At 35.1% G+C, this 27,939-nt stretch overlaps 1 protein-coding gene across 2 annotated transcripts; it reads right to left on the bottom strand.

Annotated features, from left to right (window-relative positions):
- Window positions 1-16: 16 nt before the first annotated feature.
- Window positions 17-27,854, bottom strand: LOC136806410 (uncharacterized). 2 transcript variants are annotated; one of them, XR_010846563.1, is made up of 7 exons: window positions 27,346-27,854; window positions 26,399-27,178; window positions 3,364-3,430; window positions 3,049-3,156; window positions 2,216-2,317; window positions 1,821-1,988; window positions 17-822 (listed from the first exon to the last, which is right to left on the bottom strand). XR_010846563.1 is itself a non-coding variant. In XM_067062976.1 (6 exons), the coding sequence occupies exons 2-6, from the start codon at window positions 3,428-3,430 to the stop codon at window positions 728-730; spliced, it is 540 nt and encodes a 179-aa protein (XP_066919077.1). In that variant the 5' UTR covers window positions 26,399-27,849; the 3' UTR covers window positions 17-727. The 2 variants fall into 2 exon arrangements, 1 of the variants encoding a protein (XP_066919077.1); XM_067062976.1 differs by having other exon boundaries at window positions 26,399-27,849.
- Between the last annotated feature and the right edge of the window lie 85 nt (window positions 27,855-27,939).

The following is a 27,939-nucleotide window of genomic DNA, read 5'->3' as shown; positions in this document are numbered from 1 at the left end:
GGTTGACAAGCGGATGTTTTATGAAGATATACTTTTATTAGTAAATTAAAATTATCTAAATTGTTAAAATATATATACAGCTTACTTTACATCTTAAAGAATTTCTTCCTGATAAATCTTCTTTCACCACATATAAATCCCATTAGGAAAATAGGTGTCATTAGGCCCCACCAGCGGAGCCCTTTTGAGAAGGGGCGCCAAGAAGGATTTTCCAGACGCCCCCATCAAAAGATTGGCAACTGAAAAACCAAAAATCGCGCCCCTTATCACCTCAAAATTTCACTGGCTCGCTTCGCTCGCACACTCTTCTACTAAATGTATATAGAGAGAGGGCGCCGAAAACAAAAAAAATCTCCAAAAAGGGCGCCAAATTCTGCTTGGCCACCCCAGAAAAATTTTCCCACCACGCCACTGGTCATTAGAAACCTTAGGATGACACCAATGATACCGAGGAAAGGAATGAATGCTTTTCATGGTAAGAATGGGTTACTCGGGTGAGTTTAGGAACGTCCAAATTATAACAAAACATATTTTGTGTGACGTCGAATGGTGTTTTCGATAGTGACGCTTTTGAAACCATTATTTTGACGTGTTTTTTCGACGGATTTTTTAACTGAAATATCATGAGGTAGGTGTTATGACGTATGAACATTCGTTAAATAAATATGATAATTAACTATGAAAGTAATTCACAAATATAAACCTTAGTAAAATGTTTTTACAAAAATCAAAATATGTCCCTCCTTGCTTCATCGGGCGCTTTGATTTTCCATAACGAATTCAGTTCCATGTATATCTTTGCCAGTTGTAAAAACCTTCTCACTAAAAGATAAGAAAATGAACGTGTTTGAGGGAATAGCACTAAACTGAATCTAAGAGTTTTCTTAAAGGGACATAACAGTACTTGCGAAATTTGTAAACAAACTGTATGCAGCGGATACAAAATCAAAACAAATGTCACATGTCAAAATAAAAAATTAAACCAAATATGGCTAATTTTGATTGTTCAATTGTTTTACAAGTTTGTTTTGGAGAAGTGATTTGAATTGTTCTTTTTAAAATGACACGTGGTTCGCGCGATGTTTACATTTTACTACTGTAATGTCCCTTTAAACTCAGGCTGTCAATTATTTTCTTAAAAAAAGCCTAATGTTTTTCTTCAACAAGTCTTTGTTTTTCTTTTGCCCTTTTCATTTCCGATTTTTTTGGATTTTTTACATTTGACGATTCCACTTTTAAATGTATTACTACCATTCCAAAACCGCTGTCTACCTATTTGGTATTTCGAATTCTATCAAACGTTAAAGCCTTATTGTCTCTTTTTAAGTCATAAGAGTTATAAGTAAAACTTGCAAATTATATTAATTAATTCAACGAAAATCCGTTGAATTTAAACAGTCAGGGCCTCTTCCGGACACGATGTGGGTAACACTTATCAAGCCTAAAACTGCTGTCTTACTTAAATTCTATGTCTCTTTTTAAGTTATGAGTAAAACTTTTAAATTATAATACGAAAACTTGTTGAATATATATGCTGTCATCAGGGCCTCTTTAATACCGATGGGGGGGGAGTAGTCCGGACACGGTTAAGTAACACTTATCAAGAATTTACCAGTGTCAAATCTGCGTTCGAAGATTTACAGGTAAAAGCACCCTTACCGAAATCGAACCAGATCTCTTTACGGTTGATATAAGTAAATATGAAAATTTGGTCAACACAAGAGCCACTTGCGCCATTTTTTAAATCTTCGGCGCTTACAGAATCATAAAAAAGCGAACAAGGGGACTGTATACGAATTTGGCTTTTTTAGAGCACTTACATTTACAAAGCATGTTTTTCCTCGAAAGCTCATTGTTATTTTTCGCTGGTTTTGAAGCTGTCTTCACTCGATTTATTTGAACCTCTCTTTTTCCAGGGCAATTTCGCCAGCCGGTACCAAAAAATTTTTTCACTATTTCATCACTTTCAATATTGTCATCATTATGTTCTAAAAAAATGACGAACCAAAAAATTCAATAAAAATTTCACAATGCCAATAATTACCGCTATTTCTAAAGCTTTTGAAAATATCTTTTCGAACGTACAAAAAGTACATCAGATTTTTCAAGAATTTTAAGTCTAAAGTTTCCCAGTTGGCAGCTTTAAAATCATTGCAGTAAAGTAAAAAACACGTCCTTGGACAGTTATGTGGTTGTGAACTAAGAAAAAACTCACCACGACTTTGGCTGTTTATATTGGTCTTTGTAAATCTCGTTGATAATGTTGAATCTTCTTTCGATTTTTTGTATTTCTTCAAAATCTCCAACAGCTGAACCACTGCGATGAAAAGAAAATTGAAAATTGAAGTTTCTGTAGCGGTCAGTTTTCAAAGATGCAGGAAAAATCCTTCTTATTCATAGCTTCACAGTGCCATATTTTTGGCCAGAAATTAAGACTTCCATCAATATAACATCATACTGAAGCTGGATTCCACTTTTAGGGTTTCCACTTCTACAGTTTTAAAGATTCCGTCCTGATTTGTGGAAGTTCTGACCTACGCATAATTTTTGTACGCTGCGACTGGTAGGCCAAGTTGCTTAGATTTTTGGCCATTTTCAGCAGAGTGGTACTGGTAGCGATGAAATAGAAGCCCGAAAAGGCTAGAAGCGAATCTTTAACCTTTCTCAGGCAAGAATAAGTGAAGCATTTAAAATGTGCGCCGTATGTTTTATGACGGATTGAATCTAACGATTTCTTTGTTTTCGAGTGGCGGTACATTTTTGAAAATCTGGCAAAACAAATTTAATCCGGCATTTGTGTGCAATCCACGCAGACCGCGCAACTCCTCAACAAGGATTCAACGGCTTCAAATCCTACCTGGGAGATTCAGTTCTTGGCTTCTATAATTATGACACTTTATAGTTTGCCATAGTTTAATCAATGCAATAGCATTCCCCTCCCCTCCAATAATGTTGACAGGTTGAAAAGTCCAATTATTGCCTCCAAAACATTGTATAGCGGAAAGTGATTTGAGAGGGCCGATGGTAATAGAATTTTTGTTTCGTTACCTAGATCCTCATTTTGCTTGATAAGGATATTTGAATATTGTTTTTCGTGAGAATTATTTTCCTTTTCTTCTTCATTTTTCTTGTTTGTTTTCTCTGTTGGTTGGTGACCTGAAAGAAAAACATGTTTGAAAGCAAATTAAACGCTTTTCGTGGAATCAGTTTTAATTTTGGAGGAGGATGAATAAAATCACATAAAGTTGTTGAACAAAAAATTCAGTTTGCGATTTAAAATATACCTGGGCGAATTGCTTCCTTTTTTATCAGCTTTTAAGATCAAAGAAAGGCAAACATTAAAGTGGAAGAAGATTGTCATACCTTTTATCGTATAACCATGGATCACAACCGTTGACATCAAGCCCAAAATTAATTGAATTAATTTCATCTGAAAAGAAGAGAAGCGAAATGGTAAAGGAGTAGCATTTTTGGTCAGGAGCAGCTACACCCCCAATAATTGGTTAAGGCAGACGTGACGGAGGCTTTAAAGAAGCCTGAACCATTGAATTTGAAGCCCGAAGGAATGGAGTGAAAAGTCTTAACTAGGAAATGAAGCCTCCTATTATCACTATTAAAGCTTCACCTTTTCTTACTTATAAAAGGTTAAATTTTGCTATCTAGCCCTAAAGGCTTAAAACTCAATAGCCTGAACAGTGTTATTGACACCTCTGTATCAGAGCAACCGAATAACCCGGTCATAATTAAATAAAACTCTCTACCCCAATCAAAACTGAGAAATTTATGACCTTGTTCCTAGTCTAGCAAGCTAGACGACTAATTCAGACTTAGTAGAAATAAAGCAAATAGTAATGGAGGGAATCTTTTTTTTCCTCAGAAAAACCCTTTGCTTACTTGCTACGCAAGTTTTTGGGTACTACAAACTAAATCCCGTAACAATAATCATATTATCATATAACGCCTATACTACTGTATTACACGCATTATAAACGACTCCAGTCTACCTTGTCCTGGTCAATGATCGTATCAATTAGGTCAACTAGGTCAAAATCGAAAAAGAAAATATTCTAGAAAAACCAGACTCGCTAGCCCTACCCGGTGAAATTAAGTCAAAAGTTTTCATTCCAGTGAGTTTTTTTAATATATCTCAAATTCAAACCCGGTAAAATGTTTCTTTCTAATAGCTACCCAGATGGATTTCAAAACTTTACCGGGTCACTGAGACAGGGATGTTTTTTCTGTAATATCTACAACAGACTAAAAGAACGAACGAACGAACGAACGAACGAACGAACGAACGAACGAACGAACGAACGAACGAACGAACGAACGAACGAACGAACGAACGAACGAACGAACGAACGAACGAACGAACGAACGAACGAACGAACGAACGAACGAACGAACGAACGAACGAACGAACGAACGAACGAACGAACGAACGAACGAACGAACGAACGAACGAACGAACGAACGAACGAACGAACGAACGAACGAACGAACGAACGAACGAACGAACGAACGAACGAACGAACGAACGAAAAAAGCTGACGTGTAACTACACTATCATAAAGAACCACCACCAAAGTTCAAAACATATTTTACACATTTCGTATATTTGTTTTCATTCCATGCGTTTTCTTCTGATCTCAAATAGAAAATTTTGTGGTAGGCACATACACATAAAAGCAAAACAAAGAGGGAAAAGCGGATATATTTTACATCAACTTCATGCCCAGGGCTATGTGTAAAGCTATCCAATCAGATTTATTTTAGATTGATTTTAAACGAGGGGAATCGGCCCTAGGGGCTAGGTTATTAGGTAAAGAATCAATGAGATCCGTGAAAGGGTTCCAAGATCACGAAAATGGAAAGATTCTTTCTGAACATTAGGAACAAATTGTGTGTCCAAAATCGTCATTTTTTCTAATACTAAAAAACTGTGAAAGATAATATTGCTGATTTTATGGTAAAGACAAATTTTTAAAAACGGTGCCCTATTATTAAACACGTAATTCTGTTGTTGTTAGATCGTTCGCTTTCACCAATTCTTTTAAAACTTCAGTGTGATGAGCGGAAAACAATCACGATCTGATCTCAGGTTATCACCGAAATTCTGGGCTACATGTGGTTGACAGTAGACTGCAGGAAAATATTTTCTGCGTTCTCATAAATCTGGAAATAAGTCGATATATGATATACTAATCAGTAGCGTAGGCAGGAGGGGCGCAACATTTGTGTAGGAGAGCAGACTTTTATGACAAAGTAATTATCTTTTAACAGTTTACGAATACAGTTGACTCTTGATAATTTGAAGTATTAATCAAATACCGCCAAAGAGAAAACCTCTGAAAATACGCCCTTTAATACACGGGTTGCAAAATTATATCAATGTCGTCAAAACATGTGATTACTCGAAAAAGTTCACGGGATTTTATTCCCATGTTTTTTACTTGCTATACAATTTGCAGCTGATAACTTTATTAGTGTCAATAAATTCGAACCAATCAGAAATAAATGTCATGTAACATAAACAAGCACATAAAAATTTCGAGTAAAAGCGTGATTTGTCTTCGACTTTAGTTTTGCAACCTGTGTATTACAACCTCTCGCTAATCTAATAATACACTTTTTTATAAGAACAAACTATATAAGATCATAAGACTTTGATGGTCAAAATATTAAGAACAAGTTAAGAACATTTTAAGACCTACATGTTTTTTTTTTTATAAGCATAACGCTTATAAGCATATGAAGGCTCAGATTTGCAGAATTCCTAAGCATAACATGAGCATATATGTCAGCCTAAAATATTTTTCAAGTGGTCATTTTTATCTGTTTTTGTTTCATTTTTATCTGGTTTGGTAGAGGTCAAGTAAAAAATAAGACATTCCATGGCTAGCTACATTCCACTGCTCCCAAAATCTGAACAATTTTTTTACAAAATTTCTGAAATTTCATTAAAAAACTTGGTTTGGGGTGAATCATAAGCATAATTCTTAAGCATATAATAAGCATAAACTATGCCTGGATGCTTGGAGAACTTAAGCATACACGAGCCTGACCAAGGGGCATACACTTGCTTATAAAAAAAAAAACATGTAGCGGACTTTAAAGCACTCAATTTCCTAGGAAAACGGCCAAAGACACTAAAAAAATTGACGAAATTAAGAACATGTTAAGAATATTTTTTAGACATAAAACTCAAAAAGTTAAGAACATCCAAATGTAACCGAACCATGGCGTTCTAAATTCAAGGCCTGGCAAGCGTGCTTTGACGTCAAAATCCTGTGGACCTAATTAATGATGTCATTGCAGTGTTGACGTCAAAAGAAAGAAAAAAACTCAAGGTTTTATGATGAAACTTCAAATCTTTCAGAGAGATAGCTACGGAAAATGTTTATCTAGACAATATGATTTAAAGTCTATTCACGATAAGTGTGCACTCTTTTTTCTTTTACCTATAACTTTTGAAGGAATTCTTCAATCTTTATAAATTTGGTATCATTGGAAAGATATTAGTGAGTGGAACAATTTGAAATAAAAAAATTTTTAAAAAAATTCTAAAAATGAAGATGAAAAAGAAGAAGAAAAAAATGAAGATCTTGTAGAAAAGTGCTATAACTTTCATTTTCACTGGAGAGGTTCTTTGATCTTAGGAGATCATCACTGTGAAGAAATTTCATTAAAATATTTATTCAATATAAAGGTAAGATACAAAGTTAATAAGTGATTGACCCCAAAAAACAGCAAAAAACTGCAGAAAACAGCGTTTTTAGACGTCAATCAGCTTATAACTTTGTTTGATATCTTTTGACTGAATAAATATTTTTGATAATTTTTTTCACAGTGATGACGTTCGATGATTAAAGATTCACTTCAGTGAAAATGATAGTTATAGCACTTTTCTACAAGATCTTCATTTTTTTCTTCTTCATTTTCATCTTCATTTTAATAATCTTCTTAAAGTTTTTTTTATTTCAAATTGTTCCACTCACTAATATCTTTCCAATGATACCAAATTTATAAAGATTGAAGAATTCCTTCAAAAGTTATAGGTAAATGAAAAAAGAGTGCACACTTATCGTGAATAGACTTTAGGAATAAGTTAGTTCATCATTTCTGTTATTTTCACTACGATATCCTAAGTACAATGAAATCTGAACACTTTATTTAAAAAAATAAACTATAGAAAATTGAATTTAGAACGCCATGAACCGAACTTTTTTTATATTCTTATAAAAAAACGTGTTCGACTAAAGAAGATATCTCGTTCGAGTTCGAATTAGTGAAAGTCAACTAACTAAATATACAAGCATAAAGACTCATTGATCAACACCCTAAGTATGTAACTGTGTAAAACACTATTTCAGAATGACCGAAATCTTCCCATTTAAAAGTATAAAACATTGTATTTTAAGGACTTGGGACAAAAAGATTTCATTCACTTGATTGACGTAGAGGAAATAATATTTTTTGGTAACCACCGAAACTTTCTCGGTATTTTTTCCGTCGAAAAGAGGAAAATGAATTTTTATATTTTTGCTTAAAAACCATATATAGATATTTTAGTACATGCGATTACTTATTTTAGAGAAATTGTAGCTTCTCTTTGCGCTTCGAAGCCTTCCTTGGGAAATTCATTATGAAATATCCCATGCATAATCTTTCAAAACATCAGAAGGGTTTTTCTTGTTCATTAGATTTTAGCCCATAACAAGTATCCCAGACTAAATCGTGCCCATAAAATAATTCAATGGCTTTTCCCCTTTTTTTGATATTTTTGAGGGCCTTGGAAGGATTAGATTAGGTAGCATGGAAAAAGATCGAACTTGTTTTCATGAGCGCGGTACGGTTTTCAGGCCCGTCAAGCTAGAAAGGAAGCTCTTGGATTGGAAATTGAAGCCCACCCAATTTCCCCAATAAAACACGTCACCCACGTCATAGATCATAATGTTCCATTTTTTCTTTTGGGAACAGATGTTGGAGATTACTTTCTATCCTTTTGAGCTTTAAACCAAAAAAATCCCTCCTAATCTCTTGAGCGTCTCAAAATTGAGAAAATCAAGAAATCTCTTACGATCTCGGGAAAATTTATTGAAATTCGACCAAAATATGGCAAAAAGATATCTTAGAGATCTCAATATTTCTCTCTAAGAGAGAAATAGTTCAAGATTTTTGGCTTGAACTTCCTGGCAGACGTATAATATAATACCAATGAACCACTACGATACAACGGTGAAAAAAAAACAAGTTGAAGGACTTGTGAAGATTTTGAAAATATAAACAAAAATTCGGAAAAAATTCCTTAAATAACAGCAGGTCTGGATAAAGATTATACAGACCTTAAAGATTCTATTCACAGGGAAGGCAACGTAGTAAAAAGTAAATCAAAAATTGTTGAAGCTTATTCGTCCCCTGTGAAAAAAGCAGAGAATATTATGATCGTTGTGATCTACACGTTTTTTATATAAGAACATCTAAAATTTCTGAAGCCTTAGGATCTTCTTAACTTTTCGAGTTTTAAGCCTGAAAATGTTCTTAACATGTTCTTATTTTCAACATCTTGTGAGTATTTTTGTAAATTATTGGCCATTTCAGAGTCTGCAAAGCCTTAAAATGAATGTTCTTAACTTGTTCCTAACATTTCAGCCATCAAAGCCTCGTGTTGTTATATAGTTTGTTCTTATAAAAAAAACGTGTATCGAAATGATTAATCCTACACTTACGTAGTCTAGCAAGCTAGACGACTAATTCAGACATGGTAGAAATAAAGCAAAAAGTAATTGAGGGAACAAATTTTAGTTGCTTTCTTTAGTTTTCAGAAAAAACCCTTTGTTTTCTCGCGACACAAGTTACTGCGTAGCTAGCCGGGGGTTCTATAAGGCCGGAATACCGGATTCTTCCAGTCGTTTGTAAGAACTAAATCCCGTAACAATAATCGTATTATCATATACATGTTTTTTTTATAAGCAAGTGTATGCCCCTTGGTCAGGCTCGTGTATGCTTAAGTTCTCAAAGCATTCAGACATAGATTATGCTTATTATATGCTTATAAATCATGCTTATGATTCACCCCGAGCCAAGTTTTCAGTGAATTTTCAGAAATTTTGTAAGCATTTGTTCAGGTTTTGAGAGCAATGGAATGTAGCTAGCCGTGGAATGTCTTTTTTTACTTGACCTCTACCAAACCTTTTTAAACAGATGAAATGACAATTTCAGGCTGACATATATGCCTATGTTATGCTTAGGAATTCTGCAAATCTGAGCCTTCATATGCTTATAAGTGTTATGCTTATAAAAAAAAACATGTAGCGCCTATGCTACGTATTACACGCATTATGAACGACTCCAGTCTAACACTTACCTTAATTATTGTCTGCGGCAAAAATATTTTTGTCCGAAAGAAGCAACAACGACACGAAACTAGGAAAGGGAAAGTAGAAGTAAAACAATAAAAAGAACACCCTACGTCATAAACTTTTCCAAAATTGTTCGATAATTGCATTGTATCAATTAATTAAACAATGTAAAAATAGACAACATTCCACATATATACTTATTGCAATATCATATCACAAGAAATCTTGCAGGCCGCACTTGCAGGCAATGATTCAATAATAAATGAACTGACCGTTAATCGGCTGTAAAATTAGCGTAAAAAAGGCTACAAACGCGAAAATTAGAGGCGTGGCACGATGATGGAATCTTCTGCCTACCGACATGAAAAATCAGTCAATGCCGTTCAAAATGAGGTAAAACCATGTAATTCATCTCTCTATAATTCGAGCTTCAAGGGAACTTTCTTCAGATTAGGATTAGAGAAACTAATTTCAGCTGAGGGGACCAAAGTTTTAGTTCGAATTACAGAATGATTCGGATTATAGAAGTTCGAATGAGACTATACACTTATTGTTTGTGATAAGGTGTGAGAGTCGAACATAAACATGAATTAGAGACCCAATGGAACTTTTCTAAATATACCAAATTGAAAAATGAGTCAAAATCGCCCCAGACAAAAAAAAACCCTGCAATTTCATCCCCGTCAGAAAATTACATTGAGCTCACATCATCCTCACTTGGAATAGAGAGAGGTACTGAAGATTTATGAGACTTCTGGATACTCGAGCTGTTCCGAATTCCGAACCCCAAACTTTCACTATTTGAAATGTTTTCACCGAGACAAACCATAGTTCAAGCAGTTACCTCCGAGAGTGGGTTTGAATTCTAAAATCCAAATGTTGGTCTATGTTTATAAAGTGATTAAAGGGCTCGAATGAAATACGAATGAAAACGTGTATTGTAGCACATCAAATTTTCGTAACACTAGGTCCATTTTTATTTACAAAACATTGAAAAAGCTGTTAGTATCTCACAATCTCCAAACAAAAGAGCATCAGCCACACCCATTCTGACTTAATGATCTTTTTTATAAGAAAAAGTAAAATTTGAACTTTAGTGCTTCTTAATAGTTCTTCTGTCAATATTTCAAAATGTTGTTTCTTATCCCGAGTCGTGAACTTGAAAAAATCTTTCGATAATAAAATGCAGAAATAAAATCATTGTCTTCTATAACCACCAAAGTTTATTTTTGTCTTACTTTTAGAAAGGAAAAAATCGCCATATGGTGATGTCTTTCGAAAATTTATGGTATTCTGCAAAGTTACGAAATGTTACTTCTTGTTAACACTCCTTCTTTTGAAATCTGATGATAAATTTCATGATCAAAACCATCAAAAGTACAGTAATGAAAATTCAAAATCAAATTTCAATTTACGAAAATTCAAAAAAATCAACGGCCCAGCAAGAACAATTTTCAAATCTGGCATTTCTTGTGCAACTTACGTTAGACTGGACTCGTTTATAATGCTTGTAACGATGTTACAGGATTTAGTTTGTATAAACGACTGGAAGAATCCGGTGTTCCGGCCTTATAGAATCCCCAGAAAACAATTTACACGTTTTTTTATAAAGAACACGTTTATAAGGAGCTTGAGGCTCAAAGTGGTCCGAAAAACTAGGAATTGTTAAGGAACTGCTCAAAAAACTCTCAAAACAAAAATCAACTCAAATGAAAAGTTTTTAGCACAAAAATTAACACTAAGATTGTTCCCTCCATTACTTTTTTGCTTTATTTCTACTATACTAAACCTACGTAGGAAATTGCCTTCTAGCCATCTGTTATGCTTCACTGAGATTTCTCGAAATTTTACAAAATGTTTTTTTTGTTACTCTACCTTCTCTGACAAGCGATTTCAACATTAAAAAAATCCAGCAAAGCAGAAAGTCGAATTCTAACTACTGTTCATTTAGTAACATATATAGTCTGGCTGATTTATGAAATAAAAGGGGTCAACCTTGAAAAAATTTCCGCACTAGGTTTCTTGGTACCGTTAGAAGCGCAATTTTATGTAGATTAACATACTCAGAGCCTCACGATGAGGCCCTTGGGCAAAAAATTTTGTGAAAACATACCTGGGGGGTACTTTTTTGCCCAAAATGCCCGGAATTCGAATTTTCGTAACAAAGTTGACCTATACGTCATGAACTTTTAAGACCTAAAAAACTGCTTTTATTAAATCTTAATTAGAATTTATGAATTGCATTGAAATAAGGACTTCCTAAAAATATAAAAAATCGGGTTTTTCGGGAAAAACGGGCCATAAAAATCGGAAAATCGGGGAAAACTGCTTAGAAAACCTCAATGAATATTGAAAATATGACAAACTAACGCTTATTAATAACATGACAGGTTGACAAATCTAATTCTAAACTTCTGAAAGCCAAAATAATGGTAAGGATCTAGCTCTTCTGGAAAATCGGATTTTTAAAATCGGAAAATCGGGAAAATGTTACAAAACTTAACTTCTCTTTTAGAATTTCACAAAAGTATTTCAGAAAGTGTTAGATATAAAATGGTCACAACTTTAAGTAAAGTAACGTTAAAAAGTTATGAAATAGGTTTTCGGGGAAAACGGGCTCACATAATCGGGAAATCGGGCACACAGAATCGGGAAATTGAGAAATGTAAGAATATGTTAAATTATGCTTTAAAAATTCATGAGATTTCTCATAAAATCTATTAGAAAATCTAAACAAGTGTTTCCAGAATGTTAAAGATATTCCTCTCACTCATCAAGGGCTCCTCAGTTTCATAACAGTATCTGAATTGGGTGGTGGAGCTTCTGAGTTTTTACACCCTTCACCATGACACCCACCACATGCAGCAACACAATAAAGCCCATTGCGACGGTACGAACATAAGTTTGAGTTAATTCACGGACGGGTTCCGACTTCAAAGTTGTCAAAATCTTTGTTTTCCCTAAAGAAACAAAAACCTGTTGTTTTTTAAAAGTGCTTAACGGTGAAGGTACATTTCCTGGCAAAAGCTATGTTATAGAATCACCATCATCAGCTGCTAAATTTAAAAAAATCATTCTAAAATAATCAGAATGTAATTTTATTAAAAAGAACTATATACCTTTTTGATGTATGGCAGAAGTTGTATCACATCCAGACCATATATACATGAGTAAAAAGCTGAAATTTGACTGATTTTCCAGTAAAACAGCTTGGGCTTTACTTTCTCTTTATTCTTCTGGTCGCCTATCTTGTCAGTGCTGAAGAACATTTCTCCCATCCCCACCTTCCAATGGTACAACATCAGGATGAAAATATCGGTGTCGTCTGCTGTTATTACAGCGTTTCTTCCTGCTTTGGCATAGGATAGTCTTTTTTCCACAATCAACACATCTGCATCAGCGTCAATGTGGTCTGTCAGGAATCCTTGCTTTTTGAAAGCAGACGAAAGCATTTTGATCAACTGAACTTTGTTAGATGGTTAAATAAGAACAATTCTCTGTTGGTAGTCACTTTACCATCTAGTGAGATGGAAACAGAAGCTGATGCTTTCCCCGATCGTCGATCGTGTTCTTGTCCTTTTGTTGACATTTCATCCTCATTTCCATCGAAAACAATGACGACAGTAGAAAAAACACTTGAAGTTATTCTTGAGGAAGTTGACATACTCGTCGATCACCGCTGAATATGTTGTTTTCGGCCACGAGACTTTGTGTAGCAATGCACCGCCATCGGTGAGATTCTAGCTGGCAAGCATTTGCTTGCATGCGTTTGCTTTGTGATGAAGTGGTTACGAAGGTTTGACTTTTGAGGTTTTCGCATCATTCCAAGCTTGAATAATGATATAGGTTCGGGGTTAGGTCAGGACAGAAATTTTCACCAACATCCTCAGTGAAGTTGCCAAGAGCAGTTAGTCGACTAAACAATATTGTTGGACTTTTTGCTGTCTCTAATCTTGATTGCTGAAAGCATGTCTTCGAAGGTTTTTGATTTCTCCTTCTGTCGAATCCTGACCTCCCCGAACACAACGTCGTCTTGCTTCAACGTCTTCGGCGACATCACAGTTAATCTCTGGCTCAGCGATCAGTTCACTCGAGAGACTCTTCAATTCAGGCTCTGTTTTGTCGAACGGTTTGTGGTTGCCAAACCAATCCTTCACGGTAGCGAAATCTTTATCGTCACGCTTCATTCTGCTCAACGAAAGATTGACAAATGTTGCTCGCTCGTTTTGACATAGCGTTGTGGATGTCGGCAGATCAATGAAATCTTCCAATCCAAAGTTGACGTGTTGATGCGGTGATTCCCCTACTACAAGTGAGGCCTCCATTGCTTTTGATGAATTGCATCATTACCTGCTTGATGATGAAATCCGACCATAAACCAGCCCAAAATCTATCGCTTCGTCTCACAGTGTGGTAACCATTTGAAAACTGCTTGTAAACCCAAGGGTGAGTTGTCTTGAGTATATTTTGGAGGTGTAGCCTGGCGTTCTTAGCGTAGTGGATGTGAGCGGTTGCTGCAAACAGGTCGATCATCCGAGAAAAGGTAAAGCTTCCAATCTCCTGTCTTTTCGGATCTAATGAAATCCTTGACAACTTCCTTGTAATCTAGATATTACAACCATAATTTCGCGGTACGTGAGCATGTTTTCAGATCATCTTTGTAATCTTCTAGAAGTTCCAGAAGTTTGGATATCTGCTCATGTCCAAATCAATGGTGGGATCAACAGCATTGGCAATCACGCTCAGATCGGTTGTCAGATCTTCGATTTCTACAGCCTCATCATCAGAACCAACAAGTGGTGACACCAATTTGCAAACAAGAGCAGATTCAACTAGAAAATGTGCCCTCAGTGCTCACTTGTGATGTGTGGAACAGTGTTCTTTGCATAAATCTGCTCCATCGATTCCTCCAAGCCACTTGCTTTCATTAACGATCCGATACTACCCATAAAGCTCATTAGCAAATGGAAACCACCAAGCATACATACCATGTTTAACGACTTTTCTTTGATTATTTCATACGCTTTAAACCACAAGGGTTGATCAAACGTAATCACAGGGGTGTTGATGCCTGAGAATTCCGATTGAGATTTTACAAACACGAGCGTTGAGTAGGCACATGTCATATCATTCGGGTTTAAGTCGATGATCGGGAGCAGCGATACTGAAGATTGACCAGGGTAGGTGCCAGTGCAGACTTTGCTCATATACCCGGGCCAGCTTGGTTGGAGCATCGGATGGAAGTGAAGGACGTGAAATATACTATCATATATGATATCCCTTCGGGGAGAACGTTGAACTTTAATCGTGTAGCATTGTTTTATGGTGTAGATGAAAAAACGAGTCCCACCTCATGAAGTGTTCTCTTTCCGTCAATTGTGCAAAAATCGTGATCGACGTTATCATCGGACCATTGCCCGAACTTACCGACTAGATTCGCGAAGCTTTTTTAATCCCTGGCCTTCAAAGAGCAAAGTTCAAAAACTCAAAACATTGAGAAATCTCATGAAATTTTAAAGCATAATTTAACAATATCTTATATTTCTCAATTTCCCGATTATGTGAGCCCGTTTTTCCCCGAAAACCTATTTCATAACTTTTTAACGTTACTTTACTTAAAGTTGTGACCATTTTATATCTAACACTTTCTGAAATACTTTTGTGAAATTCTAAAAGAGAAGTTAAGTTTTGTAACATTTTCCCGATTTTCCGATTTTAAAAATCCGATTTTCCAGAAGAGCTAGATCCTTACCATTATTTTGGCTTTCAGAAGTTTAGAATTAGATTTGTCAACCTGTCATGTTATTAATAAGCGTTAGTTTGTCATATTTTCAATATTCATTGAGGTTTTCTCAGCAGTTTTCCCCGATTTTCCGATTTTTATGGCCCGTTTTTCCCGAAAAACCCGATTTTTTATATTTTTAGGAAGTCCTCATTTCAATGCAATTCATAAATTCTATTTAAGATTTAATAAAAGCAGTTTTTTAGGTCTTAAAAGTTCATGACGTATAGGTCAACTTTGTTACGAAAATTCGAATTCCGGACATTTTGGGCAAAAAAGTACCCCTCAGGTTTGATTTCATAAATTTTTTTGCCCAAGGGCCTCATCGTGAGGCTCTGAGTATGTTAATCTACATAAAATTGCGCTTCTAACGGTACCAAGAAACCTAGTGCGGAAATTTTTTCAAGGTCAAATCCTATTTCAGCCAGACTAATATGTAAAACACGCAGCCCAGTTTTAATTAATTGCTCGATGATTTAAATATGTCGCCACATAACCACTAATTAAACAGGAAAACTTCGACAATTGATGTAATATATCCAGTGATAGGAAAAACAAACTTTTGAATAGGAAAGAATGTTCAACTGGTAATTAAAACTAGACTGGAGAAAGATGCGTCGCGACATAAAGCTAGATTTGGAGCATAGGCTCAGGGCTAAAGAAACTTAATACTGTCACTAGACAAGCAGTACACTGTTTTTTATGATAACCAGTAAATTTTAGTTGAAGCTTGACTGTTCTCTAATTTTGGCATTTTTTTAGCCCCACTGCCCCCCGAAAAGATTGTTATTGTATGAGCGAGAGGTATGTACGTCATCTCTGATGTCATCAAAGGGCGAAGCAGAGTGGCACAGGGCAAAAAAAGACGACGAGTCCGTTCGAAAGAAGATTGGAGGTGAAATATATACAATGTCCCATGAAAACATCATCATTAAACAAAAAAAATATACAGTTGCCCCTGGTTGAGACAAAATCCAAACTGCATATTCAAAATTTTAAAAATGTTCCATGACCAGCAATTAGTTAATTTGCATTTTGCATCGAGTACAACATCATCTTACAAGTTGCCAAAATCCCTCTGATTTGTTTGGTAAAAAAAATGCAGATCGACCTCAAAAATCACGCTGATCTAGCAACGTTTTCCTAAGCAAGTATTTTGAGGTGGGAATTATTGACGTTATTAATCAAATTTTCGGTGATAGACACGGTCTTTAATTTTCATTCAATCTTGGTGAGCTGTTAAATAAAAAAGGCTTACACCACAAAGAACTTGCTTGGTAAAATTCGATTTCCACCAGTTTGATTCGCATCCCTGTTAACAAATAAAATTTTCAAGGATGCATGCAAACTAGACACCATGTAAAAAGATGCGCGGCTTCTATTCTTGAGCACCCCTGAACCCTTTAATGTCGATTAATTAATGAGTAATCAACGATTAAAAGGGCCATAGTGTAATTTTCCAAGGTGATAATAATGGGATAATTACTCAACAATTACGTAACCACTGTCAACACCGAATCATTTTGGTGGTTGCTTTCCTCTATATTAGCGGGTTCATGTATTTGCACTTTTGAGGATGGTAAAATAACTAAAGCGATTTGAAACAACCCGCAGTTTTGACCCGCAAAATCTAGGACGGTTAAAGTACTGATTTACTATCGTCCTCAGCTGATCAGGATCTAGTGAAATTAGAACCTTACCGTCTCCGTCGCAGAAAAACACATATACATAAACTCGGTATAAGTCAGGGATAGCATCTTGTTTATCATAAACATACCTTTCTTCATTTGAACAATTATCACTGTTTAAGAGGTTGTACTTCATAGACATGGCATCAATAAAGCCTTGCTATTCAACCATATAAAAAGCACGTCTACACTAACTTTTAAAAAGGTCTTCATTCTCAAAATATGACAAATATGTTTTCAACGTATTATGACAAGCATACCAAATACCAATCAAACATGATAAACATTTTATAATCAAATATGATTGGTTGTCATAGACCCTGGTAGGCAAGGTAAGGGACGACCCAAAGATGCGAAGCCCATTTAAATAGGGTTTTTAGTTTCCTAAACTGTGAGGGTTCCGATTTTAAACTTCAGAACAAGTTACCGTAGATACAAGGACCTGGGAATAGGCAGTAAACGACAGGGCATTATGTAATAGACGATATCGGCTTTCTGAATTCTCCCCGAATGATTACCCATGATGCATTGTTAGGGTTTGGGTTATCGTCCGTGAATTTTTTTGCGCAATGCATCATGGGTAATCATTCGGGGAGAATTCGGTAAAGCCGATATCGTCTATTATCAACTCATTCAACAATCAGCAATCCTCGCCCAAATTTCATTCATTCCCTAAAAAAAGTCTTTTCATACTCTTCCAAAGCCCCCTGACAACCTTTTCATCTCTCTTCCCCTACATCAGTTGAAAAGTCTACTAATCCTTGTACTTGTTTAGTTATGTTTTCTACACATAAAGTTTGTTCAATTTTAATACTATGTACCTCAACATTGAAGCATGACAAATGTCACTCAAATCATCATAGTTACTATTTCTATAGCAAGAAGCTTCCATCGTTACATTCATCAAAAGAAAATAAACAAACCGTCAGAGTGTCTTCAAAAAGCCTTCTTAAGTAAATTATTCAAGAAATCCCTCATCAAGGTTAAAGGGCGCACTTCACCTCGTACTACTTTTGAACTGGATACCGGTAATATGTAATGCTATCACTGTCGTCATGAATTTTAAGCCCCCTCCATCAGATTTGTCGCTGTGTACAGGTTGTTCATCATGTAGCAAGTCACTGCACCACTATAAATGATTTTTCTGCAACCAAAAAACAAACTATCAATGTAAAAAAACTCCACTTGCTCTATTGTCTTAAATTTGACAGGGTCTAAAACCGCCTATGGCTTTCAGTACTGCAAAACAGAGTGTTTCTCACGTTTAATATTTGTTTTCCCTCGAAGACGAAATGAAAGATTCTGCAGAAAGGTCTAGTACAGTGGAATCTGTCTTTAATCCGAACCTTTACAACTTGCATGTCTCCTTATCTCGAATCTCGAACAAAGTCTAATAGTCTCTTCAGCTAACAATGCCTTATAAACCTTACTCCATAACTGGCAATTTCCATAACTCCAACCAACAAATTTGCGATTCCAGTGCGTGTTTGAGTTCTGGATCCTCCACTGTATATCTCATAGTCAACAAGCTTGGTTGATCATTTAAATATCAATGGAACCCCCACTTTTACACATCCCAAAGAAAAAGAAAATGGCCAATCATCATTCTAGTTCCAAAATTTTTTGCACTTATCGACAAAAATCAGCAGATGTTAATGAGTAGTCTAAGCTTGAAGCATCAAAGGGATGAGATTAATCAAATCATATAAGACGCAATAATAGGTAACAATACGGTTTGATAAAAACTGGGGTAATAGATACCCCAAAATCAGATTACATTCTATTTAGATACCGTATTACGCTAATTGGATGTTTCCTCGTAATCATCGTTAAACACCTGAGAATTTCATTCATCAAAATAAGTATTGCATGATTAACAGTGTTTGATTGCTTTGAAAACCATTCAAGTATGTAGGAGTTTTCGCTTGATTGTTTCTGAATATTTCCCCGCTATAAGGGGAAATATTAGTTAAAAAGGCATTTCTCCGATCCTCGGCTACTTACGCTCTTTTTGCGCCTTTAATAACGCCCACGCCTCTCCCGATCGATTTGGGCAGCAAGGCATTTGTGCAGCGAGGCGGAACTCTTGTCTATAGTGTAAAACCTTTAGTCAGGATTAATCAATGTGCGATTTTTATTGAGGAAATTTAACTCACCATGTGGTGCATGTTCTGGACTGTTTTGGTTGTCACCTCGACTGAATTGGAAACTTTCTCTCTGGTTATTTTTCAGACAGTCAGACAGCTTACAAGCGACTTTCAGCGATCTTTTTCGTAAGGATTTTTGAAGTTTTTGGATGCAATATTCTTTATTTTTTTTATTTTTTTTTCTACTAAAAGTGCCATACAGTGTGCTGGTGATTAAGGAAGCATTGATCACCAACAGTGTGAGTAAACAACAGTGCTTGATCACTAAAGAGGTACACGGCAAAAATATAAACCTTGTCTGCTTGAGCAGATTGGTTTACATTCTCGACAAAGAGGTCGATAAAACAAACCTTGTCTGCTTGTTGAGCAGATTGATTATTTACACTCTCGACGAGGAAGTCGATAGAAAAACTATTGTCCGATATTTCAGGTTGACATATATTCTCGACAAAGAGGTCGATAGAATAAAGCATCTCCTCTTTTGTGGATTAGATTGGTGTCAAGAGATTCATATATCAACAAACTTCCACATAAATACAAACATGAAGGTAATCCAATCCATTTCTGGCCCCCTCCCCCTGTTCGTTTTCGTTCGCTTTTTGGCTGACTTCTATTGTCTAGAATAATAGACCTATTGTTTCAGTCTAACCCTGATTGTTCTTATAAAAAAAGAGTGTATGCTGTTAACCCTTTCAGTACCGAGCCCTTTTTTCTATTTTTTTAGCCTACACTTTTTTATAAGCGTATCGTAATGCCCGAAGTTTTTATCATCTTATCCTGGAGATGAGCTTACTTTTTTAAATACAGTAGAGTCTCCATAACTCGAACCTCTATTACTCGAACGTCTCCTTAACTCGAACAAATTCGTTGGCAGCATGAAAATTTCCTAATAAACTCTTATAAAAAAACCTCCATATATCGAATGTTCCCCTTTTTTGGCTCCATAACTCGAATTTTGTTTTCCTTTCCTGAACTTGAAAAATATAAGCAATCTGATTGGCTAAGAGACAAACCATATTTCTTTTTTGAAAATTTTGATTTTTGGGCCTGGGGTCGAGTTTTCATTTTTTCAAAATCTTAAACTGCTACAATCAGACCTTTAAATAATAAATAATTCGAAAGTTACTGAAGTCGAGCCCAGTGCGGTGCGCAAGCCTGGACGGCCTCAAGTTGAAACGTTTTTTTTTTCGATCAGGCAGTCCATCTGCAAGTGTAAGGGGAAATATTTAGTCGCACTTGTGCGAATCTTGTTTACTGCTTTGAATGAAAAAGTTCCGGTCCACCATAGTCTTATTCGCAGACTTCCTATATGAAACTTTTTTGTTGAAAAATGAGCAGAAGCCTAGGTCTACCATACAGTCAGCAACTCCGACATGATTTAGCGGTCATAGCCCCAAGGTAGAGTAGTTATATATATAGTTTCAGGTTCAAATGTAATCAAAATTATACCTTTAGAAACAAGTATTGCCAATCGTAAGTTCTTGAAGGTACTCGAAAGGACCATAAGACTGTTTCTAGGATTGTTTCAGTCGATACAAAAAAATTGAGAATATAAGATTTACTTCATTGGAAAAATAACTTTGAGCAGAATCGGAAAAGGGAAAATCTTTACTTAGAAACTCCATTGGAAAAAGCATCCTGTTTAACAACCTACTAAATCTCTACATGTAAATATAAATTGAATAAAAGGATTTTAGTTAGGTTGGTTTGATGTGTTAAAACAAGACAAAACTGTGAATACTGTACTCATTATTTATTATTTTGCAGAACATTTCTAATGGTACTATTCGAACAACACCGATATGATCATTACTGCAGCCACATTATCGCCGATTGTCTAATATTCTCATGGCTGACAAATCTCATATCAGAGAGGAATAGTCGCGTGGTGTACCGAAAATTGGAAATTTGGTAAATTGAAAATTGAAAATTGAAAATTGAAAATTGTTTGGGCTTGAAAATCCCAGGGAAGCGGGGAAAGACTGCATATAAGTTTTATCAATATAATTTTTCATCGATACAAATCACTACAAATCATCGAATATCGTGAGTATCGTTGGCCGAATATAACCCTTTGATGATAAATTGCCACTCTACTCAGCGCATATTCAATGAAAGAAAAGAAACCATAACCTAAAGAAAACATGATGTTGAATGAAGGCCGAACTTATCTCTGGCTCGGACATAACCCAGTGTGTACAACAGACAACAAACTCGCAGGTTCTTCACTATAAAGTCTACTTTCACAAGTAACCGCCTAAGAGAAACGAACAAAAAAGGGTAAATAATAATTGTTACTTTCTCCTTCAAAAAAAAAAAGATTACGGGAATAACTTTACGAAATATACCTCTTAAACCTCAAAGACAAGTTATTTTTCTTAAATATACCAAAGTTTTTGAAAATAAAAAAAATGGAAAACAAAAGACATATTGAAAGAAAGAAAATTAGGCCTCATTCAATCTGTCATTACTGATGATTTTTTTGTTTTCGTTTTTCGTGCATCTGGCTGCCAGGAAGCTTTACATCTGATATTTCAATCACTGTTCAAAATACAAATAATTACTTCATTTCCATTTTTAACCACAAATACTCCCAGATTCTTCGAATTTTGATGAGTTTTGAAAAAAGACGGTGAAAATACCATATTTGAACAAAACTTTGAAGGTCGATCTGTCTGAGACGAGCGAACTTCAAAGAGGCATAAAAATAGCTACGAAATTTGAAAATAAGCTTGATGCAGCATTATACAAATTCAAAACAAATGTCACATGTCAAAACAAAAACTCAAATCTTTCTATTGTTGTTTTCTGCAACTGTTTTTGTCATAAATTTTTTGAAACATTTTTTGTCTTTGGGCCCAAACTTTTTCACTATTCAAATATTTCTATTTGATGAAAAATGTTTCAAGTGGCCCCAGATCTTTGTATTGACTTTTTCTGACAAAAAGACTTTCAAAAGCGGGGCTTTAAGCAGTGGAATAGTTTGCCTTCAAAAGTAGTCAACTCATCCTCAGTGGAAGAATTTAAAGAGACCCTTAGTGTGGCCTGGGAAGCTAAAAAGTTTGAATATGATTGAAAGTGTCACTATTGTTGCATACCTGTCTATATTAACAATGTAAATAATTAACCCAAAATGTATGAGCGATTCATAGAGGCCCGTGTGTCCGCACGGTGGCCTGCGAATTTGTAAAACAATATTATTATTATTATTTTATTATAAAAGAGGTTTGGGTGCGAGTTTACCTGGATCGTATGATGCCAAACATCTTAAGCAGTCACTTTGAAACATCGATGGAAACAGATATTTGACATAAATTGATACTCAAGCCTGTCAGAAAATGTCGGTACAAAAACCCAGTATCTACGGCTTATTTCAAAATTAATTGCCGTAGAGGGTCTGTTGTCATCGTCTTTTCTCATTTAAGATTTTTCAAACCGATCGCTGCGATAAAGTGTTGGTGACAGAGGGAGACAATGACAGGTGTGTTGCTATTTATTAATCGCAGAGGTTTTTGTAATTTTTTTATCAGGCAGACAATGCGCACAGAGTGTACTATGAAGCGATAAACTTGAGGAAACGAAACTGCTTCTAAACAGATTTTTGACTGGTTTCGCTTTGCTTTGGACCTTACTGTTAGAGATCAATTCGCCATTTTCTTCAAGAGAAAGGAGGGTTATTGCGAATGGAAAACCCATCTGAGAAAAAAACGGTTACGCGGCCAAATCTGACGCTAAATACGGGATCATTTCAGATACTTTAGCAATTGTTATCGCTTTGTCCCCTCTTTTAAGTTGTTACATAGCTAGCAACGGTACCACTTAATCAAGTAAATCAAATCAAACTCTTATTCGAATCTCTTTACCGAGTCTTTCTTCGATTCGAAACAAATTTTTGGTCTCTTCTAGATCGAATTAGAGAGAGTCAACTGTCTAAAGTTTTTATCCAAAAAAATGGCGGTTGGTACATTGCCCTTGAAGGAAAAAAGATAAAAATAATGATCCCATTCAAAATTATTTTTCGACAAGGTATTACTTTTAAATATACTTTTTGCCTTCAAGAACAATGTATAGAAAGTGCTGAGTGACATTTTTTTTGAAACAGCAGATCTAAATTCAAAAGGGTTAGCGCACAGGGTTATATATAATTATCCCTGTTAACTGCAATGGATAGAGTTAAGAATAAGCTAAACATCTATTAGACGAATGACTACAAAATTTCATTACGAGGATCGTTATCAACTGTATAGCCTTTAAAAAAGAGGATAACATAGCAAGATGTCACAAGAGAAGTACGATAGCAGGATAATTTGGTATAATTCGCTTATACGAGGTTAGATTCCTCACTATTGCAATATACTAAACAAATCAATTTGCACCACTAATGAATATCCGGGGATGCAGGAATCAGATTGTAGACTCCAGCATAAGTCAGGTGATTTATTTCACAATAGTACACGCGTTTTCTTATAAGAAAATTTTTATAAGAACACATACAGAAGACTCAAGTTTTGCGAGAAACTAAGAAAAATTTAAGAACAACCCAAGAATAAACAAGAACAAATGCTAAATTCCAGCACCTTTTAAACCATTAAGTCAATGAAGTAACGCATATTAAGAACAATTGAAGAGCATTTAAACCTGAGGTTCACGAAACTTTTAAATAGAGAATTTTAATGGTTTTTATAATAAAACCATCTGTTAGTTTAAAACTTTTAAGGTAAATTCATTTTCTAATCATAATATGTCTAGATTGCAAAAGATTACAGGATAACGTCTACTTTCTTAAAATCCGACGCATCGTGACGTCATTGATAGGTTAATCCGGTGTCTCAAAACACAACTCACAAATGAAAACAAATTCTAAATTATAGTAGTTGGGAGGTCAACCCTCAACCGAATCCATCTGCATCTTTCGTAAGGCGCAAACTGGTTAGCAATGGTTAATTCAAGAATAGATAGGATTTTGTAACTTTTTTAAGAATGACCTCGCCAGTCAGACCTGGCAAAATTTCTATATAAATAAATGACTACCGTTACAGGCAAAACTGCTAACCCCAAAATCCGGTACAAAATTGAAGATATCTTTAATCCGTCCGTCTACATACCTGTTTTTCTCTACTTTGCCTCTCTCATTGACCAAAGGCTTGAATAACAAAAGAATATAAAATCAACCAAACCTTTATGGGAAAAGAGGGAATTCAAGCTTTATTCATGAATAACTCCTTTCCTAAGTCCACTGTAAGTCAAATAAAGAAAATTGATATAGCAACCAAATCCTTTAACGTAACGAGGCAAATCTTCAAAACGGACGTTTTTCAAAAACTGATAGGATTGTGCAAAAAAATTGTGCTGTACCGCAGCACTATCCGAATTTTTGTCATTTTTGCGCCTTTGATTGTTGAGCGAACTTTTGGATTGTTATGTACGGTAGAATTCTGTAGACCTCGAAGAACGAAAAGTGATTCAGTGACGGATTGACGTCTCTCGTTAGACCGTAAACGCTTTTTTATAAGAATATCAAAAATCTTTTGAATCCTTCGGATGTTCTTAACTTTTTGAGGTTTCTTATTTTCACCATTTTGTGAGCATTTTTGTGCATCCTCCTAAAGGATTGGATGTTTTAGACTTTGCAAAGCCTTAAAATGTTCTTAACATGTTTTTAATATTTTGGTCCTAGAAGTCTTGTGTTCTTATACAGTTTGTTGTTATAAAAAAAATGTTAAAAAGAGAACAAGCGACCGAAGGGAGAACTAACTGTACTAACGAGGGTTCCCATGCACCCTGCCACCATGACACTCGTGTTAGTTACCTGAGTTTGTTTGGAGAACTTGGTCGATAAACTGAACGAATGGAAATCAAGCTTAACTGAAGAAAAAAATCCTCATGGTCATAAAAATTTGACCAAAAGCGAAGAATTCCCAGAAAAGCCGAATTTGTGTGTAAAAATATTTTCACATTTCCTTTTATATAAACTTCAAATTAAGTCAGCCATCAATTTTGATATTCTAAATAAAGATTCTCACTCAAATCTAAAAATTTAAATGGAAAATAACAAGAGGAAATAGGGAAGGTCCTTTTTTAATTTTGAAGGCTTAATCGAAGTTTTTCTTTTTCTCCCCTCAATAAGCCCAAAATTTTACCATCAAAACAAATTGTAGTATATAAAACCTTTATAAGAAAAAATAATCACAACGAAAAAGCAAGAATACAGTCATATCAAATAGTCGAAATGTATTGACTTGTTTCGTATTATAGAAGAAACTCGACCATGCCCGAGCTATGCCTATCAGCTTATTATAATAAATTTTTAAAGTGCGCAAAATTACTAAAACCGTCCATCAAATTGAAAGACAGAAAATCTCCCCTTAAAAACAACTAAAGTCTTAGTACTCATTAAAAATTATATTATAGCCCGAGCAATAATTACAATATTTGACTCATCTATCTTATCTTATCTAGGAACATTTCATCACGAAAATCAAGTACAGTGGTCAAAGCATTTCTTTTCTGTGAGACGAAAAAATTCTTGATAGAGATATTTTGGTATACAGTGACACCCGCAGGCCCCAGCATAATATTTCAGATTTTTTACCCCCCAGATTGGCTAGAAAGGCACTAAAATTTGTTAATTAAAACAATTCAGAATGTTCTTAGAATGCCTATCATACAGCGAAAATAAATATCTATCAAAAACCACTATTTCTTGCTAAATAACCATTTCTAGCTGAGGCGGAAAACTTTGACGACTTTGACAAAAATTTCTGTGAGACGGAAATCCGTCTGAGACGGAAGAACTTTGATCACCGGAATAATCGATGGTTTGAAACTTATTGATAATTACTAATTTGAAATTGGTATTATTCACTGGGAAATTTTTCGAGAATTTTAGCACTGTTAAAAACAAACCCGAATGGGTCAATGCTGCCGACACCCCTTTAAGTAATTTTTTTGTTCCACCCTTAAAGATTTTCAAGGAATTAAGGTGTGGCTTTGAAATTTTGATTATTATGTGTTGGTATCAAAGAAAGAAATGTTTTAATTGACATCATCGTTTTATAATGGGTGTTCGCCTTTCTTTCTTTTCCACAGTGTGTTAGCGCCATCTGTGTGGCAATTTTGTTGACGTGGTTAAAGTCGTCAATGGAGAATTTAACGGAGGTTTTCAGAAAAATGAAACAAAATTGAATTCTATTTTTTAAAGGTTTTGAGTGCTTAATCATCAATTTTAATTCACCAGCTTTTTCGCATTGAGTTCACATGGATGTGAAGCAAGATGGTTAGAAAGAGGAAAAGAAAAACATTTTTCTTACTGTATAAACAAACTTTTTTGGTACAAAAGTCCTACCAAGTTTCGTGTCTTATTTCTTAACAAAGCTCAGGCTAAAATTTGTTTGGAGTAAAGAATTAAAACCGACATACCCTTCTGTCAAAGATAAGAATCGCCTGCGACTGGAAATCTGCGGAACGGCTCAAAAGTGTAATACTTCGGGCGCTTGTCTATACGAACATGTAACCAACCAACGCCTAAACCACTCGTAGAGAGCCATACTGGATCCTTTGTTTCCGTAACACGTTCAAGCATACTTTGGCCGACAATTTCCCAGAAATTTGATTTTTCATCTTCACTTGCAGCTCTTTGGAAAGATGCTAAGTGTGTGTACCATTCAGTGCCATGCATGGGTACTGGCGCAACGAGGACAGCGTCGCGGCCCAAGTTATGAAAATTGATTGAGGTCCAGTGTTCAGTGTCTTGTTTATCAAAATGTTCTTTAAAAGAAGCCCGGTCGCACGACATTCTTTCAAGTTGTTTTGATGGGTTTAAAATGAAAGTGAAATCCATTGATTTGATGGTTGATTGTGATGTAGGGGTACATTCCCAGAAATAAGCTTTCTCTGTAGCCATTAGTTCTGTCATATTCGATGAGAAAAATTGACGGAATTCTTGATTGGTAGAGAGTCTTGTTAAAACATCATGATATGTCATCGGTTGATTGTTACTTTGTTCAAAGATTTTATGGATAGTCGATTCACTTGATTTCTTGTATACTTTAGTTTTAAAATTTAAGCCAGTAGTTTCCATTTCCAGTAGTTTTTTGTTGTTATCTTTTTTATTTAGCAGTTTTTCTTTAAAATAGAAGAACAAATTACAAACCATAGCTTTCGGGTATATCTCGTGAAACAAGGCCAGCATTTCACAGCCTAGAAAGTAAAATCAAAGTCAAAATTTGTCGTTTTCTTTGAACACAATAATGAGACATTTGAAATTCGACAAAAATTTATGTACTCCATACACAAATGAAGCGAATAGCTTTTGTCGAGGCTTGCTCTAAATCGAAGTTCTGGATAGGCAAATGATTGGGAATTACTTTGATAATCAAGTTGATTCCAAATAACATAGTGAGTGCAACCACTCCTGTTGTTATGGCTACCATCAAATAAAAAATTTTAGAAATATAACTCTTCATTTTGCCTTGTTTACAATTGTTTGAATGAATTTTGGTACAGTCCAGGTTATATTCATCCAATTGGAAGATGAAGCTGGATGAAGTATTATTTATTTAGTAAGAGCAAATCCATTAAAATATTTCTAATATCTTCTTTGTATGCATCTGTATTGAGCCGTTACTCAGTTTCAATTTTGATGAATTTTTTGTTCTTTTCTTTCTTATTTATTAATTCCCCTGTAAAATAAAAGACAAAATATAATGTTAAATGTTAAACAAGGGTCTTACAAAGATGTAATTCTTCAATTTAGTAGTCAAAAACTTATGTATGATATATTGGATAAATCTAAGGCAGCGATAATTACCTCCCCGCGAAAGTCATAGCCTCCTTTTCCAGAATTTTCCTTACCCTGCTTTTAAATCCCCTTTAATACGGAAATCCTTCCATTATTATTTGGAGTAGAACGACGATTACTTGGGTGGATAAAAGGCAAAATAGAAGCATATTACTGATAT

Source organism: Clytia hemisphaerica, unplaced genomic scaffold, assembly GCF_902728285.1.
Source record: "Clytia hemisphaerica strain Z4C2 unplaced genomic scaffold, Clytia hemisphaerica genome assembly, whole genome shotgun sequence".
Classification (NCBI taxonomy): domain Eukaryota; kingdom Metazoa; phylum Cnidaria; class Hydrozoa; order Leptothecata; family Clytiidae; genus Clytia; species Clytia hemisphaerica.
Note: the sequence above shows the minus strand (reverse complement) of the source record. Positions and strands in the feature narration are given on the sequence as shown.